The following is an 18708-nucleotide window of genomic DNA, read 5'->3' on the forward strand; positions in this document are numbered from 1 at the left end:
CAAAAGTGCCCTTCCCTTGAAGTCTGGTGTTCAATTCTTACAAAAGACAAAGAAAAAGAATGGAAGGGCCCGTTTATGACAGAACATGACATGCTTGTCACTCGACTAAATACCGAAAACAAAGAATCAAAGAACACAAAGAATAATAATAACTGTCACTATTATTTGACGTAGTAAGCAAGCAGTGGGGTATTGCGGCAGAGTGTGGCCGCGGGCCATTTTCATTTAAAGACCGGAAACTGTCTGCGGGCCGCTCAAAATCTCGTCGCGGGCCGGATCCGGCCCGCGGGCCGTATGTTGCCCGTCCCTGCTATATAGGCTATTGTGTTTCAAAGATGCGGCACGCGACACTGACCCGATGCTCTCCTGTTAACTCATCTGACAAAAAAGTCAAATATTGTTGCTTCCTCTAACTCCGTCCACTTTGCCTACAATGTTGGACGCTGGGGGCTCTGCTTCCTACTTGGACTGACGAGGTATTTCGTTGTTGGCAAATGCTTGCACCAAAGCAGTTACAGGTTATTTCTATCGCTCTTAGTCGAATACAACTGAGCGGTGTGCGTCCGAACAGTTTAAAAAGCAACCCCAAGTGAAAAAACTTGAAGCTTTGGTTTGCTGGTGCAAGAGAAAGCAGTTTTCTCGTTTGTTTTTTTTTCCCACAGGAACAATGCTCGTAAATCGTAACAGCTAGTTTTGTGACTAAAAAATCGATTTTTAATTTGCAAGCCGGCAACATGTTGTAAAATGCAACCAGTTTTTTTTTATTGTACATTAACTTTTTAATGCAACAGTAGATTTATTGCCAAGACAGATTGGCAGAATGATGTCATCTTCTGGATGCGTTGTTCAATTCTTATTAAACAAATCAATAACGTTTAGTTTTATTGATTGTTAGTTTCATGAACATCAGCTGTTTCTGTCATCTTTCAAAACCATCTTGCCAGCAATAGCGTTGATGGGAGGTACTTTTGAACCCGGGAGCTTGTCTGGATATAGTTAGTTTTTCTTAGAAGTGTCTTGATTAAGGATGACGAAGGTCTCATTGGGACCGGGTCCAAATTATCTTTTCAACGGCCTTGGTGACGTCAGTTACTTTTGTAATCTGTCAACTCCATATTGCCTTGCACTCATTACCCATCAGAACCCATCTTAGTGTTGTTTAGTCTATGAGAGCCAAAGTTTCGAAACAGGGCTCTACTAAAGTTACCACGGTACTTCAAACGCCCTCCATTCTATCACAGGCAGCACCTTCATTGTAAACTATGTCTATGCCTTTACACTATCACAACTTACGCTGTTTTTGATGAACCAGATGCTGAGCTCGTAAACCTCTGGTTTTAATTAGTCTACGCCAAAATAAGCTAGCCTACACACGGAAGCCAGAACCATTAATCCCATGTCGTGTTGCGGAGCTATAATATTACTTGACATTTCATTTTCTACTCTCGCTGTAGAAAATCGATGTTTAACTTCGCGAACCTAATTTGCTGCAAATGAACTTGGTCGACCTGTTTGTCAATATGTTTGAAGTGAAGTTCAGCATCACATTCAGGGATGGAGCCACGGGGGGAACTTGAGGGAGCAATCGCCCCCAAAATATTTTCTTGACCCCAAATGAGTTTTAATGCCATTGCGTTTGAATGACATTGTATTACAACTTACAAGCATGATTAAAATGTTTGGCTGCATTCAGTAGCTATGTTTTTGAATGAACTATTTAATGCAAGCATTGAAATATTTTCCTTCCCCAACAGTTGCTCTTGAGTCGAGCGCTTAACCACTGACCTAACCGGAAAGGTTTTGTCTTTCCTGTTCGTTTCATTTCACATGTTTGGAAAGAACAGACTGACAAGATCCCTACCGATGACTGAAATCAATACTTTCAACTCTGCACTTCATTGCGAAACATGAACTTTACAGAAACGATATCATTAAATTTATTCGAAATGAAATCCCCAGACATTGTAATGGAAGCACAAGTCGCACTCATGGATGAAATATCTGACAATTTGCTCACTCATCTGACATCATCACAACAATCAAAATGGGCGTTCGTCTCGCATCAAGGCCTGATACAATAACCACTATGTATAAGATACAGCCATGCTTCGCTCCTGTTATTGACAACCCCGAATTGCACAAATCAACGACGTACCTAGCGACGAAACTGAGGTTTGCGCCAAGAGGCGTATTTGTAATCTGTTGGTCGCTGCAGCAGAAGCGTTGTATTGGCAGGTAGACACTTTGAACATAGAACAATTTTCTCCATGAATAGTCCAGTCGCTGAATGATTTGACCCAGAAAAAAATAATACCAAGCTGAAACTTTGTCAGGAGGTTCGATTGGTGATGTGGAGTCACCAAAAAAAAAGCCCCATGATTCCCCCTTGGGAATAGTGAGTTTTGGCCATTTTTCCATAATGGCCGCAGCCCCCATAAGCCAAAAATTCGAAATCGTCTAAAATTGATGTTTTATATCTCATTCGAAAGATAATTTCATACTGAATCACTTTTACAAAAGAACTATGGTCAAAAAATACTCACATTTGAAGTTATTAGCCATTAAACGCGGACTATAAGGCAGAATCCACCATTAGGCTTTAGCCTGGTGGATTTTTGTGAGGAGTGACAAGCAATGAATTACTCCATGGTTAAACCAGAGCTGACGAAAAAGTGTACAATTTCACATCCGAAGTTACTCCTCAAACTGATTTAGGAAAACTTAATATAGGGCTATAAACAAAAAGTCTCCATAAAAGTGGAAAATTTAAACCAATTGTAGGTGTAGAAATTCAAAAATTGCTGAATCTATAATTTTTGGAATATTTTATCCTGACCTACTCCCAAACCAATATTAACATATTTTTGACATTAAAATACACCACACTGAAAAAGTGTTGACCGGTAAATAGCAAAATTGTAGAAATTATGTTAAAAAAATATGAAAAATGTTTCATATTTTATATTAGAATAAATCAAAGATATTCCGTCCATCATCATCGTCGTTATCATCATCACTTGATTCGTAAACTTCGAGTATCTAAAATTAATAACATTGATCTTTATGAAATATCTGATCTGACTGCATGTCACCTGACATAGCCTATAAATAGTTAAAGTCACTCCAGTCATGACTTGAAGTTGTTGTAGCCTAATGAATTATGGCGTTATACACTTATTTTCATCTTAATTGACTAAAAGTTTGATTGTCCAAGAAATTAGAAAACATTGAACTGAAGAACTGTTTACCTCTTTATTTTCACATCCTTCACCATGACAACCACTGCATGCTGCTACACAACTGAGGCCATGCTTCTTACATGAACATCTCTTTGTACCACACTGATTCTTCGTTGATTGGCATTTGCATCTTATAACCTGCAGGAGACACTCTGGAGCAACTTTATTGTCCGTCATTATTGGAGAATAATTGTTGTCTTGAAGTTTCCAGCCCCACTCCTCTTCCTTTGACTCTATTTCCCTATTGCTTAAAAATTTCCATATGGTTACTTGATTATGTGCACGAAGAGCATGGTAATAAGCTGCTCTGCTTGTTGGTGGCATTTTTCTGGTTCCAACACACCCTGGGTTGCCATCTCCATATACTTTCTATCACTACCGGTATGTCCAAAGTAAAATTAGTAATGGAAGGTACTATATGAAATAATAACTTATTACAGGGATGTTTAAAAGATCAAGGAAATTATCTTAAATTGCCTCTCTTCTGCGTTAATTACTTAAAATGTTGCACCCTTATTCACAAATGCAATGTCTTTGAGATTCGTACTAAAATGCTGATTTGTTATGTGGTTCTTTAATTTTCTGTAGGCTACTAGGGTAATATAAAGTGATCTTCAGTGAGAAATACATATGTATACACTATACAATAACTGACTGAGCCAATACTAACCTGAGATTCGTTAAGGTTTCAAATTTCTTTCCACCATACATTGCTACAAAGGTTGGTTCTGCTAACATTGCAATTTGAGCTTGGTCTTCCCAAACATCGCTCATTTTTATGGATAAACCTTTAAGTTCATCAGATTTTTTCACAAGCTTGAGAAAGCTTACTTTTCCTTTTCCAAATGGAGCCGAAACAGTATCACAGCCGGACCATGCATGAATAAACAGAGGATGCTCTCTGATTGTCTCCAGTGGTGGTGAAACAGTTTTCATGCTCCATCCCTTCTGAGCCCTTTCTTGGAAAAATACAACATCTTGATAATCTCCCTTCCAATGATACGGTAACATAACAATGATGTCTGTGTCGTCGGCTACAACAACAATAGGATTTCGTTTGCTTGCAGAAAGATTGATTGCTGTTTCCACAATTTCAGTGTCAGCATCACCATCGCAGTTACCGTAGTTACTTGCTGTCCATCTTTCTTCAAACTCTCAGAAATCAGATCAATAGATTGAGCTTTGTTGTGTTCATTCGAAAGAAAACAATCTTGTGTAGCTGGTACAGAATTGATAGACGCCACTTCAACATTTGGACACTTTTTACTAGCAGTTTGTCAAATATGTTCATATGACTTTGTACAGTAGAAGCGTATTTATATCCATCAAAGATAACATGGGCAGAACCATAGTGTCTTCTAACATAAGATACATAGAGTTGAGCCAATTCAGCGAATGTTGAGTCTTTCAACCATCTGACTCTGTGAAGTAGGGCACCTCCATCAACAACATACAATTTGGTCCAATTACCAACAGCTTCTGTATCATTCATTAGTGCTGTTCTCAAAACAGCTTTATCAGCTTTCCTCATAAGTCCATCCTTCAACAGTGAAGGAGGATATGGTATCATTTCGAATGAAAAGTAGGCTACTTCTCAACACCGTCTTCACGTTCTGCAATAGCGGCCAGTAACTTATTGTAAAATGAATGATTGGAATGACATTTACGTGTTCCTTGTCTATCTTTACAAAAATTCCAAGTACCTCAAGTGGTTTAATGCAGGTTTTGTGTTGAATAGTTACAGTTGCTAAATTTTGACCATCCAATGTTTTTTGAATGATTGCTCCTATCTCCTCTGATCTCTCACAATTAACCAAATCTTCTCCAGATATAGAAACCCAGCCGGATGTCAAGGAATGCAGATGCTCATCAGAAAAAGTAAATGGATTGCGTTGTTCAAGCCAATCTCTAAACATTACATACGGTAACTTAATCATCATAGTCGCGCTTGCGTCTGGAGTCACCCATATCTATGTGCTGTTCACTTGACTTTATATCTAGTGCGGAAAGCACCAGGCTAAAGCCTAATGGTGGATTCTGCCTTATAGTCCGCGTTTAATGGCTAATAACTTCAAATGTGAGTATTTTTTGACCATAGTTCTTTTGTAAAAGTGATTCAGTATGAAATTATCTTTCGAATGAGGTATAAAACATCAATTTTAGACGATTTCGAATTTTTGGCTTATGGGGGCTGCGGCCATTATGGAAAAATGGCCAAAACTCGCTATTCCCAAGGGGGAATCATGGGGCTTTTTTTTTGGTGGCTCCACATCACCAATCGAAACTACTGACAAAGTTTCAGCTTGGTATTATTTTTTTCCGGGTTTGACCATTTTTTTCAGTTCAGCGACTGGACTAGAACCAGCTGCAGTCATTGTGAGCCTTCTGATACTCAGTCAGAGGTGGGAATCGAAATCACGTAACCGAAATGAGTTCCTTTACCCTAAAACCACTGGGCCACGCTGCCGACGGCGAAACGTTCACTTGATTTACTTTGATAAAGCTTTGGTAAAGAGTTCGCTTTGTTGAATCAAAAACAGACGAAACAAAGCAAGCTTAACTTTAATCGGTTTAACATAAAGTGTCACACACAAAAAATAAAACATAATTAAAACAAACATTTAAACGTTTTCGTCACGTACTTGTGTCCTCATCATGAATTATAAATCTGCAATATACATAAAATGAAAATTACATCAAATGTAGGTCCAGAAGGTCCTTACTGATGATCCCCCTTTTGGAGTGAAACAGGCTGTAAAGGCTTTAGAGAGTAATAACTAATAACTATATTTGATTTAATTCGCTCTGCTTGGCTTTTGCTTGGCATTGAGCACCTTTTGTAGTATTAATAGTATTTATTGTTTAAACTGAAAATTATGTAATTATTTTTCCTGTGGCTCGTCTTTCCTTCTGTGTGTGTTCTAATTGTTGTCACATGATGCGTGTATTTGACACTTCACGTGATCTGTTTCCCGCCGTGTTATATACTCGTAATCCAATCCCTGTCGTAATCATTCACAACTTGTCCAGTTGTGCTTTTCAGTTCGGAGTGTCGGTACAGTTATAGTAGGAGTGGGCTATATATGGCTATATATTGTCTTATAATTTTAATTTTATGTATATTGCAAATTTACAATTCATGATGAGGACACAAGTACGTGACGAAAACGTTTAAAAGTTTATTTTAATTATGTTATATTTTTTGTGTGTGATACTTTATGTTAAACCAATTAAAGTTACTTTGTTTTGTCGGTTTAATTTACTTTCTATCAGAAGAATGTTCACAATATCACGTGCATGAGTCACGTGACTGCAATCAGCTGACTCAATCTCGCCTTCTGATTGGTCAATAAACTTCACCTGCTGCAGCGACCTGCATATTACAAATACGCTGCAGAGAGAAGGCAAACGTGACCATGACCGCATTTTCGCACTAAATGTCACGTTTTTAACGTCAAAAACAAGTTTGAAACTTTTCAAGAAGGATTTCCTCGCGAGAACCACAAAATGCAAGAAAGTAGAACAACTGCAAGGTCAACGAATGATGTCATGGTGATTTCCCAAGCTGGAATGATGTCATGGTGATTCCCCAAGCTGCCTATTTCAAAAGAATTTGTTTGGTACGGACACTGCTTGACGCGAAAGGACACATTTCGTGATAGTGGTGTAGCAAGAGCAAGACGGTAATGCCCCTGATTGGCTTGATGGTGCGGGTAAGGTGACTGGGTAGATTGAAGGCGTGGCGACTGCATTTAAGTTGGGAAGGTATTTGAAGATTCAAAATTCACAGTTGTCATCAAGAGCCATGCATCCTCTCCTAACCAAGACAGGAGCTGCGACCAAAACGTGAAAATTGACCTACAGTAGTTCGTCAACTCTGTGAATCCACTAAAAATTCAGGATAGTGGTTTATTACGGAATGACTTCCTTCCCGTCGCTTTCTTCGGAACAGGACTTGCCACCAATCTTCTTCCGGAAAGATCCGGAGGGAAAAAATGGGAGAGGAGTTGAGAGGTGGAGGAAAGAGGAGATTGTGACAAAGACATATCAGAGGAATTTGGTTGTGAAGAAAACAATTCAGAAGAAATCGATGACGAATGATGTGGAGATGGAGTTGATGAGGAACTGGAAGATGTGGTTTTGGAAACATCTTGGGAGTCTTGAGATTCGCTGGAATCTTGAGATGCAACGGAAGACAACGACGAATTAGTTTTAGAGAAACATTGTTTGTTTTCATCTGAATGAATGTAGCTGATAGCAGAAGTCGACTGATTGTTATGCAACAATTCGCCGCGAGCTTTCACGGGGCGAGTGGTTTTCCTGGCTGATTTCTTCACCTTAGCGCATGCTGGAATTTCATCAGGAGAAACTGCATTGAATAGCGACTTGCTTCTCTGCCTGGGAACACTGCCCAAGCTTTTGTTCCTTCCGGCACTGTCGTAAAGGTTGGCAGAGTTCGTTCTTAACTGCTTTAGCATTGCAGTGCCACACTGCGGAATAGAAGGTTCCGCGATAGATATCACTGGATTTGTTCGATCACTGGGGGATGTCACGCCTTCTGTTGACGTGTTAGCCTTCTTAACAGAACCTCCGCTAGAGTTTGCCTTGTTACATTCCAAAGATTGTGTAGAGTTCCAGTAAATAGAATTCCACAAGGAACCATGTTTGGTCTGATCTCTAGAAGAATCGAATTTGTCGTTGCTTCTCTGTGGTGTAGAGAAATTTTCTGAGCTAGGTTCAACTTCCTGTTCACCTGGAGTGCCAGAAAATGCCTTATCTGCTGCCTTATCCACAGGATCACAGCGCTCCAACAGTGCAGCTTCCTCTTCAACTGTATCCTCTTGATCGTTCTCTTGGGATCCACTCAAAGATTCAAAACAATCTTCTGGACTGCAAGCTCCGGCTTGCAAGTCATGAGGTAGTTCTAACAATGGATGACTAAGATGCTGCTTCATGAGTGCAAGTTTAATTTTCATGATTCGATTTCTTTCGGTCTTTCTTTTTAAACTTAGTGAGGAAACTTTCCTTCGCACAGTCACTCTTTTACGAGGCACTTTACTTCTACTTATAGTCTTTTTCGATCTCAAGCAATTTGTGGATTTATTTTTTGATCTCCCGGTCTGTGAAGATGAGGAGCTCGAGGTTCTTCCACAACTCCCGATGGACTTTCTTGCAGTTTGCTTCTTCTTCGATTGCAGGATAGATTTTGTGCTTGTCGAAACATCTTCTAAACATTACAATGTTAGTCTGATACAAATTATTTACTAGACATCAAGATGAATGATAAGTAGTTTTAGAAGATGTTTTAATTAGCCAGTTTATAACTAATAACTATAGAATATTCTCCCTTGAGAAGCTTTTCAGCATCAGTAATGGTGTCAGATAACAAACCAATGTTATCTCCAAAGTTGGTGGCAGTAATCAATGTTGCAAGATATCTTGGCGATATATTTTGTTTCAGTGTGAAACCCACTGAAGATAGCAGCAGTCAAAATTCTACTAGGGTAGTTTGCTTAACTTGCCACAATAAGTTTTTAGGAGTTGGTGACTACAACGACAACGTAGACTCACCAGAAGTGCTTGGTGAAGTTCCACGGTTTTGCTTTAGGGGAATCTTGTGGTCCTTCAATAAATGCACGACGCACATTTTTAAGTTGGTGAGGCTTCTACCACATCGGTTGCATCTGTATGGTTTAGCAGATGATGTATCTGAAGGAAAACGATATAAACTACTTATTGTAAAAATGACAACTTGCGTTCACTGCAATGGAAAACCATGAAGAAGTAAGTTTTTATCGTCGCGAACACCTGTTTGGACTTTTTAGGATCTACAATGTAGCATTCATCAATTGCAAAACGTGATACAAAACATGCAACTAGGTAATGTTCTGTTATCAAGCACTATTGTTAGTCTAGACCAGGGGTTCTTAACCTTTTTTCTTTCATTACCCACTTCCGCTACTTAATAAACCTATATTCCCCTCATACTTTTAAAACTGACTGAAAAATCAAAATGAATCCTAGTAACCTGTGTGACATATCCCAAAGCACAATGGTATTTAACAAAAAGAACAATTTCAATGAGAAAAATAACATTAAAGATTGTCCATTAATGTCAATGCGATTTTTGTTCTTGCTTTTCAGCGACGATCGAGTCAATGTCAGGCTCTATTTTTGAGATTGCACAACGCAAATCTGATTCCAGATGAATTGTAAAACAATGCACTAGGACTCGGTGTTTGTTAAAAAATATTACTTTTGTGACTAACTAATCAGATTTACTTCCTTGGATATTCGAGTAAAACTTAAAACAATTTCCCACTTCCAGACCAGAAAGAATTTCCCACTGCATGGATATTCAGTAATTTCCCACTGGTGGAAAATTTCCCACCGTTTAAGAACCACTGGAGTACACATAGAACAACAAACCCAACTTCAAATTACCCACTTGAAATCCTCAAATTCCCCACTAGTGGGTAATTACCCACAGGTTAAGAACCCCTGGTCTAGACCAAATCGTTTGCTAATGCCTTTTTAAGAATTGCCAGGTCGTCCGCATTTGCCCATTCGGTGGAAACAGCTTGACAGGTCATGGGTAACTTGAGATGTCGAAACAATATGAACAACCACACATCTTATAGTTTATAAAACTCATAAACTCAAACCATTCAAAGAAAAGTATATCTTCATCTGTCCGGGTACAGGATGAGGAGTCTTCTGATTGGAAGATGGAGTTGACACGTCACCTGCAAGTCACAATAATATTTGCAATATGGAGAAATAGGTTTTAGTCTAAAAATTGGCATGAGTATTGCTTGCCAAATTTAACTGAAATTTGGAGTAAAATTGCGGAAGAGGTCAAGTTATTCGTTTTATAGAAGACATTCTCCAAAAAAACGAAGCACAATTAGGTAACACTCTGGTAAGAGTGGGTCTGCTACTATTCGGCTAGTCCGATTCGGCGAGTTCCCTATTCGGCGAGAGCCTTTTTCGGCGAGTGCCTTATTCGGCTAGCTTTTGAAATTTTTGAAAGGAAATTATCGGGTACGTAGCCTAATTATAATTGCCGTTTTTACATCGTTTTAACATCGCCAAACGTTGAAATCGTGCAGAAAGGAATAAAAATAAAATGTTTGAACTATTAAATTAAAATTCGTTATGTCAGTTCAGTTGAGTTGTTTTTATTTCTGACCATCATGTGAAAAACAATACACGTCAACATAGCAAAGGTAGAAGCGACAAAACGCGAACGTTAAAACGTGCTTGAATTCGTCATGTCAGTTCAGTTGTTTTTATTTCTGATCATGATATCAAAAACAATGCACGTCAACATAGCAAAGGTGTAGAAAAAGGTAGAAGCGACAAAACGCGAACGTTAAAACGTGCTGGTGACCGAAGTAAGTTATTGAGTTGAATAAAAATTGGCACGGTCGCAACACCTTCAGAAAAATTTAAGATATGAAAGGAAAATAAAAAAAAGAAAATGTTACAAAAAAAATCATGTTTAATATCTGTATAAGTTAGTACTTTTGAATAGTTAAAATGATTAGTTTGGATCAACAAATGTGTGACCTACAGCTTGGATTGAAAGGAAATTATCGGGTACCGTAGCCTAGTTATCCCTACCAGCAGAAATTGCCGTTTTTACATCGTTTTAACGTCGCTAAACGTTGAAATTGTAGAGAAAAGATAACTTTGCTGACTAGGATACGTTGAAACTGAGAAACATTCACAGAAGCCTTTTGATTTGTTCCAAGAACCCATTTAGCCTAACAGTTCATTTGTACATTGATTCAACGTCTGAATACATTATCTTAAAAATGCAACGTTTCGAAGGGCTTCTGTGAAAGTTTCTGAGTTTCAAAGTATCCTAGTCATCAAACCAAAGTTATCTTTTCTACACGATTTCAACGTTTAGCGACGTTAAAACGATAGGCCACACATTTGGTTAACCTTTTCATTCTGTTACTACAAAGTAAAAATGAACTGTTAGGCTAACTGGGTTCTTGGAACAAATTTTTGCTGGTAGGGATAACTAGGCTACGGTACCCGATAATTTCCTTTTCAATCCAAGCTGTAGGCCACACATTTGTTGATCCAAACTAATCATTTTAACTATTCAAAAATACTAACTTATAGATGTAAACATGATTTTTTTTTGTAACATTTTCTTTTTTTTATTTTCCTTTCATATCTTAAATTTTTCTGAAGGTGTTGCGACCGTGCTAAATTTCTTTCAACTCAATAACTTACTTCGGTCACAAGCACTCGCTTTTGTCGCTTCTACTTTAAAATCAACTGAACTGACATGACGAATTCAAGCAAGTTTTAGCGTTCGCGTTTTGTCGCTTCTACCTTTGCTATGTTGACGTGTATTGTTTTTCACATGATGGTCAGAAATAAAAACAACTGAACTGACATGACGAATTTTAATTTAATAGTTCAAACATTTTATTTTTATTCCTTTCTGCACGTTTAGCGATGTTAAAACGATGTGAAAACAGTTAGGCTATGGTACACGATAATTCCCTTTCAAAAATAAAATTTCAAAAACTCGCCGAATAGGGCACTCGCCGAAAAAGGCTCTCGCCAAATAGGGAACTCGCCGAATCGGACTAGCCGAATCGGATTAGTCGAATCGGATTAGCCGAATCGGACTCGCCAAAATGGGCCATTCCGGGTAAGAGTTGTATTGGGGTCTGCTACTATTCGGCGAGTCCGATTCGACTAGTCCGATTCGGCGAGTTCCCTGTTCGGCGAGAGCCCTTTTCGGCGAGAGCCCTTTTCGGCGAGTGCCCTATTCGGTGAGTTTTTGAAATTTTTGAAAGGAAATTATCGGGTACGTAGCTTAATTATCCCAACCAGCAAAAAATTGTTCCAAGAACACAGTTCATTTTTACATTGTAGTAACAGAATGAAAAGGCTAAACAAATGTGTGGCCTATCGTGTTAACGTCGCTAAACGTTGAAATCGTGTAGAAAAGGGAGCTTTTGCTGACTAGGATACTTTGAAACTGAGAAACATTCACAGAAGCCCTACGATTTGTTCCAAGAACCCATTTAGCATAACATTTCATTTGTACATTGAATCAACGTCTGAATACATTATCTTAAAAATGCAACGTATCGTAAGGCTTCTGTGAATGTTTCTCAGTTTCAAAGTATCCTAGTCAGCAAAAGCACCCTTTTCTACACGATTTCAACGTTTAGCGACGTTAAAACGATAGGCCACACATTTGGTTAGCCTTTTCATTCTGTTACTACAATGTAAAAATGAACTGTTAGGCTAACTGGGTTCTTGGAACAAATTTTTGCTGGTCGGGATAACTAGGCTACGGTACCCGATAATTTCCTTTTCAATCTAAGCTGTAGGAGTGTAGGTCACACATTTGTTGATCCAAACTAATCATTTTAACCATAGGCGCCTAAGCCGTGGGGGCCAGCCCCCCACGCATATTTCCGCGTGGGAGCAACTTTTTATGCTGCATTGATACATAAAACAATAGATGAACTAGCGATCGGCAGCAGGAAAACATTTTTAAATGCAAACCGCAACAGCTTCGCAGTAAATAATCACTAGAACGAGTAGCGATGCTACAATCCCACTCCAGACAAAAAAATATGTCATTTTTACGTTGATTTAACGTCTGCAGACGTTGAATCAATGTAAAAATGACTAATTTTGCTGCCTGTGACATACCAAAAATCTACCATTTTGCGTCGATTCAATGTCATCAGATGTTGAATGCACCCAAAAACAACATAATTTGCTACGTTGACGCAGCGTGCGTTTAACTTAATGCGCTTGCAAACAGCCTCGCTGTCGCTTTGAAAAGTTGAAACCTCTGCAGAGAATTGTCGCGGCAGTGAATCGGTTGCTGTGAAAATGAACTTGAAGTCTCGGCCCGAGGTTACCACTAACCAACGTAACAAGGGCTGGTACAAACCGCACTGCCCACAGTCGCACAAGCGGCATAATCAACACAACAACGGCCTAGCGCAAACTGCATGGCGCACACACGTCCGTTGCCATAGAAACCCGATCAAAGGCGGGGAATATGCGCATCTTTTGTTTCATCTGCAACACGAAAACGGGCGTATTACAGCGAATTGAAACTTGAAAGCTGGTCAGCCATAAGTTGCAATATTGTAGTGAAAAGGGAGCAATGTCAAGTCAAAAACTTAATCAAACGTCTCTCTGTAACTATTTTTCAAGGGTTGTTTACGGATGTCAGCAACTTTTAAATTTATTAAAGGTGACGTGCTGTTGAATTGCTGTAAACATGAATGATTTTGCTTTCAACAGGTATATTTTCAAGCATATGATCAAGTTAGTATTTTCATTCCATTTACAGTATACGTTTTAGTAAACCTTTTCGTCTCTTGTTTCATGCTAATAAGTCTAGTTTGTTGCTAAACTTTATGTTGCGCTTAGCTTAAAGAGTCGCAGTCCATCAACCGCTAGCCAACGCAGACGCATAGCATGTGTTTTGGTCGAGCTTTGTTTATAATAATTAACGGTAGGTCGAACGTAGCGATAACTCCGAGTGTGGCAATAAAAGCAATCCTAGTGTGGCGACATAATTACGTCATCCATCTGCGTGACATTTCGCTGAATTTACGTTGCTGCTGATGAAACACGCTTTCGCCTCCACGGCCAAAAAAATAGTTAGGCGCCTATGATTTTAACTATTCAAAAGTACTAACTTATAGACATTAACATTACTTTTTTTGTAACATTTTCTTTGTTTTATTTTTCCTTCATATCTTAAATTTTTCTGAAGGTGATGCAACCTTGCCAAATTTCTTTCAACTCAATAACTTACTTCGGTCACCAGCACGTTTTAACGTTCGCGTTTTGTCGCTTTTACCTTTTTCTACACCTTTGCTATGTTGACGTGAATTGTTTTTGATATCATGATCAGAAAGATAAACAACTGAACTGACATGACGAATTCAAGCACGTTTTAACGTTCGCGTTTTGTCGCTTCTACCTTTGCTATGTTGACGTGTATTTTTTTTGATGTGATGGTCAAAAATAAAAATAACTGTGGAACTGACATGACGAATTCAAGCACGTTTTAACGTTCGCGTTTTGTCGCTTCTACCTTTGCTATGTTGACGTGTATTGTTTTTGATATGATGGTCAAAAATAAAAATAACTGAACTGACATGACGAATTTTAATTTAATAGTTCAAACATTTTATTTTTATTCTTTCTGCACGATTTCAACGTTTAGCGACGTTAAAACGATGTAAAAACGGCAATTGCAATTAGGTTACGGTACCCGATAATTTCCTTTTAAAAATTTCAAAAACTCGCCGAATAGGGCACTCGCCGAATCGGACTAGCCGAATCGGACTCGCCGAATCGGACTCGCCGAAACGGGCCATTCCGACCTTTACCAGACAGTAAAATCTGTTATTTTTACATTGTAAAAATAAATCAATGTGAAACGTAAGTTGAATCAATGCAAAAATTGACAGATTTTGCTGATTATCCAAGGAGCTGGGGGCCTAGCCCTCAGACCCCCCAACGCTTTGCCGTCTTCTCTGATGTGCACGATCCACATAACTACAGTACAAAGAAACATACATTTTTTCCTTTTTTATTTCTTTGTTTGTGTCAGACAAAAATCCAAGTCATGTTACTGCTACCTGAAAAGTGTTTCGATGCTCGCACTGGTTGTTTAATTTTCGTGGTTACATGTGAAATATTCACCGGACCGCAAATATATTCGAATTGTCAAAATGGACCTTGGCTAACATTAGTTGAGTAGCCCTGACATACGGTATATGTTTTGTAAGTTTGCAAATCATCAAGCAATCAAAAATCATTATTGTTCAAGAATGTGCTTGTCTGCATGATCTGATAAGATTATTTTGACTTCATGAAGGTTTCGATAGGTTAAAGTGTTTTACCTATTTAGAAGTTTTTACAAGAGTATGACTAATTGACTATGTATTAGTTAGTCAACATCAGTTAAGCAGCCTCCTTTTAATTACAGGATATTTGATAATTTTCTGCTGCAATTTGACACCTACCAGTTTCCTTAACAGCAGCTCCACTATTAGCTTGGGTTGAATTTGCTTCGGGAGTAGGTGGGTCTGGCGAAGGAAGTGAACTAGACACCTCAGGGGAACAAATATCAACACCATCTTTTGACTGGTTTCTCTTGTATTGCCTCTGAAATATTCTGCAACAAAATAGTTATATTCATTTGTCAAAACAATTACCTACTAAACCTTATCAGAGTCATTACCAGAAGCCATGTTAGTAGTATAAACATAATCAATGAAAAACAAACGTAACACAAAAGTTTAAAAAAATGAAATATCTTCTGACAGGTGTCAAACCTACAACAAGGCCTGATATGAACGACTTGGTTACAAGTCTTGTAATACAAACGAAATGAGTAAGTTCAATCATGCTAGCAGATCGAAATCAATTTTTAGCTTTAGATGATTGAACTAACTCCTGCGAAAATAAATTCGTTTGTATATAAACATAAGAGTTCAAATAAAATTAAAGCTTTTATAAAATGTAATATGGAGGCCACCTTGAAAATAAAATTCAATAGCTGGCCACCTTGAAACCATATGAAGATATTGAAATATGACAATTATTGGCATTAAGCATTTAATCAAACTAGAACATTAAAAAATAACAGTTAACCTCTCAAGTACATGTAGCTCCACACAGAGTGAAATTTACATGCCTTTTGACTCTTTTTTCCTAGTTTTTATTTTTAATAAAATCCTGTCATTTCTTAGCACAAATTCTCTCAAAAAAATCACACCTTCTAATAGGCTGTAAAATTACGTTTCGCTGAAGTCCGAAATTAAAAATTAAATTCAGTCTCATTGTCTCACAACAATCACTCAAGTTTCAAATCATCATCTCAACCAACACTTCTAGACAACTTTCCACTTTCACTCTACTACACTGAAGAGATCGGAAGATCGAAACACTGGCCTTTGTCCGTAGTTACTTTTCATAATGTCTTTTTAGACATTCTTTTTGGGTCAATAATGTCTTTTTAGACATTACGGTACTTTTAAAGAAATAAAAAAGAGTCAAAAGGCATGTAAATTTCACTCTGTGTGGAGCTACATGTACTTGAGAGGTTAACTGTTATTTTTTTATTCACTTGTTGATCCATTCGTATCAGTTTGTATCCTATGTGGATCCTTCTCTAGTATCATGGGCCAATCCTATAGATGTTTGCTGGTACACCCCTTCATTTTCTTTGAATTTTAGAACATTAAACTTTATAAATTTTTGTGTGTTTATTGACGTGACAAACAGGGCAAATATCAAAGGCATCTTGACACTAGTATGCAATCTCAAACTAGTGTTGGGCGATATATCGAATTTTCGATACGATATCTTTTCAATATCGATATTTATTTCAATATTGTTCGATAACTCGTAACTGCAAACCCCTACAAAAACGTTGCCGAAGCCAAACGGCAAAAGTTGAAATTGCCTCGGCAATTGCTGTGAACGTTTATAACAAAAAAAAAATTGTACCAAACATGGAAAACAAGAAGCAAAAAATATGCTGGAGTAGTCTATCACGACCGCACTGTTTGATTTGTTGTGATGTAATAATAACAAAAGTAGCGATAAAGCGAGCAACGCGATACGCACGCTGTTACGGTAATTCACGTTGAATAACTCACGGAGAGGAAAAGTAAGTTAATTTTGGGTTGATTCAACGTTCGAGTCAGCACAAATCGATTTAATTTTCCCGGCTGGTTATAGTGGTTATATTGCGTAACAACAATTATGCCCAATACGAAATTTACGTTTGTTTTACATTAATTCGACATCTAGCGACGTTGAATTATTATAAAATAACGTTAATTGCTCGACCAAGTACCGGTAACAAATTAATCGCTCCCTGCGAGAAGATTGCCTCGATTAAGGTATGCACTGACATAATTTCGACACAGTTGGGATACTGCGAGCAACACAAAGTCTGTTTGATGAAGAACTAGATGTCAGAATCGGAATCATCAGATGCTGTATCGGAGGATGAGGTTGTCGTGTCATCACTGGAATCGGACACATCAAGAGGCTCATCGCTTGGCTGTAAATCTACATTCTACACTGCCTTTGCCGTTCGCAATGAAGCGTCCATGTTTTGCCGCTTTCGTGCTTTGATAGCCATCCACACGCCTCTTTCGCAGAGCTCCATCAGGGTGTTGACTAAAGAGCAAATCTATGGCTGTGGCATAACGACTGGGAGGAATGTCTAACTCTAACCTTACAAGCGCTCTTGTGGCCTCGGCATTTTTATTGCCGACGCTAATGCGCCATTCATGCATCTGCGTCGGCACTTGCCGACACTAATTTCGAAAACTGAGACACTCTTTTCTTAATTAGTACAAAAATATCGAAAAGTATCAAAATATCGAGTTTTTTTCAAATATCGTATCGTTTTGTTTTTTTCAATATCGCCCAACATTATCTCAAACTAGTTGTTGAGCAGATGTGAAACATTCACAACTTAAAACATTCACAACTTAAATTATTTTTACCCAATGTAATTTGCTTAATGCATAAATGTCAACTGCATAATTTAAATCTGAAAATATTAAACAAATCTTTGATGGTTTTTTAATGGACACCAAACGATAGTATGATACGATACTGTATCTTGGCAAGGCAGTTACAGACAAGATTTAAACTGGACTCAAAAATTGAGATCTCAAAAATCAACTTCTTTGCGTTTTTGTGCAAAATATAAAATCACTGGACCATTCGGTACAGGTTTGACAGAAAACGACACAAAAATGTGTAAAATTGGAATTCTTACCCTGGATGTTTATTCTTGAGATGAAACAAAGCAGGAATAATGCGATTTTTTCCAGAAAATTTTTCATAACACATTTTGCAATGGAGTTCTTTTACTGTAGTGTTACTCATTTTTGCAATAACAAACAGAACACTAGTCTAGACAAGTGCACTGAGAATACCTGAATAAGTATTATTATGATAATGAGTCCTGGTAACTTTGCCAGGGAATGACAACAACCAGATGCAGGAACTGTGCAAGAATTGCAGATCTACCAAGTGCAACTAATAAAAAGATGTTCTTGAAATGCGTTGTATAACCCACACTTCAAATTATGAAACCAGGGTTTTTTAAACTTTAACAATTCTTATTTCCACAGTCAGGTGCTTAACCGACTATATATTTCCATTAGATATCCTGAATACTGAAAAGTTTGGGTGTTCAGCAGACTACTATTGTTTCTAGCACTAGTTGCAACTTAATTTGATGAAAGTGAAAGTAAAAGCAATGACAAACAGGTTGATTTATTGCTTCATTGACGTTTTGCGCACCATGACAATGCGCTTCCTCAGAGCGAATAACATACAAAATAAAATTTACACAGTTATATCCTGCAGTGCGGTTGAAGGCAAGAAAAAATGAAACACCCATTATTTTAAAGGTTGG

The 18708-nt window shown here is 38.0% G+C and overlaps 2 protein-coding genes across 2 annotated transcripts; both read right to left on the reverse strand.

Moving 5' to 3' along the window:
* Positions 1-1931: 1931 nt before the first annotated feature.
* Positions 1932-4585, reverse strand: LOC145778701 (uncharacterized). Its single transcript, XM_082590255.1, has 2 exons — positions 3249-4585; positions 1932-3039 (listed from the first exon to the last, which is right to left on the reverse strand). Exons 1-2 carry the CDS (start codon positions 3561-3563, stop codon positions 2965-2967), a joined length of 390 nt encoding a protein of 129 aa, XP_082446381.1. The 5' UTR covers positions 3564-4585; the 3' UTR covers positions 1932-2964.
* A 924-nt stretch (positions 4586-5509) lies between these two features.
* Positions 5510-18219, reverse strand: LOC145778553 (uncharacterized). Its single transcript, XM_082590059.1, has 5 exons — positions 18064-18219; positions 15284-15435; positions 9905-9985; positions 8811-8948; positions 5510-8466 (listed from the first exon to the last, which is right to left on the reverse strand). Exons 1-5 carry the CDS (start codon positions 18171-18173, stop codon positions 7136-7138), a joined length of 1812 nt encoding a protein of 603 aa, XP_082446185.1. The 5' UTR covers positions 18174-18219; the 3' UTR covers positions 5510-7135.
* Between the last annotated feature and the right edge of the window lie 489 nt (positions 18220-18708).

The sequence above is a fragment of the Aplidium turbinatum genome, chromosome 10 (genome assembly GCF_918807975.1).
Source record: "Aplidium turbinatum chromosome 10, kaAplTurb1.1, whole genome shotgun sequence".
Lineage (NCBI taxonomy): Eukaryota > Metazoa > Chordata > Ascidiacea > Aplousobranchia > Polyclinidae > Aplidium > Aplidium turbinatum.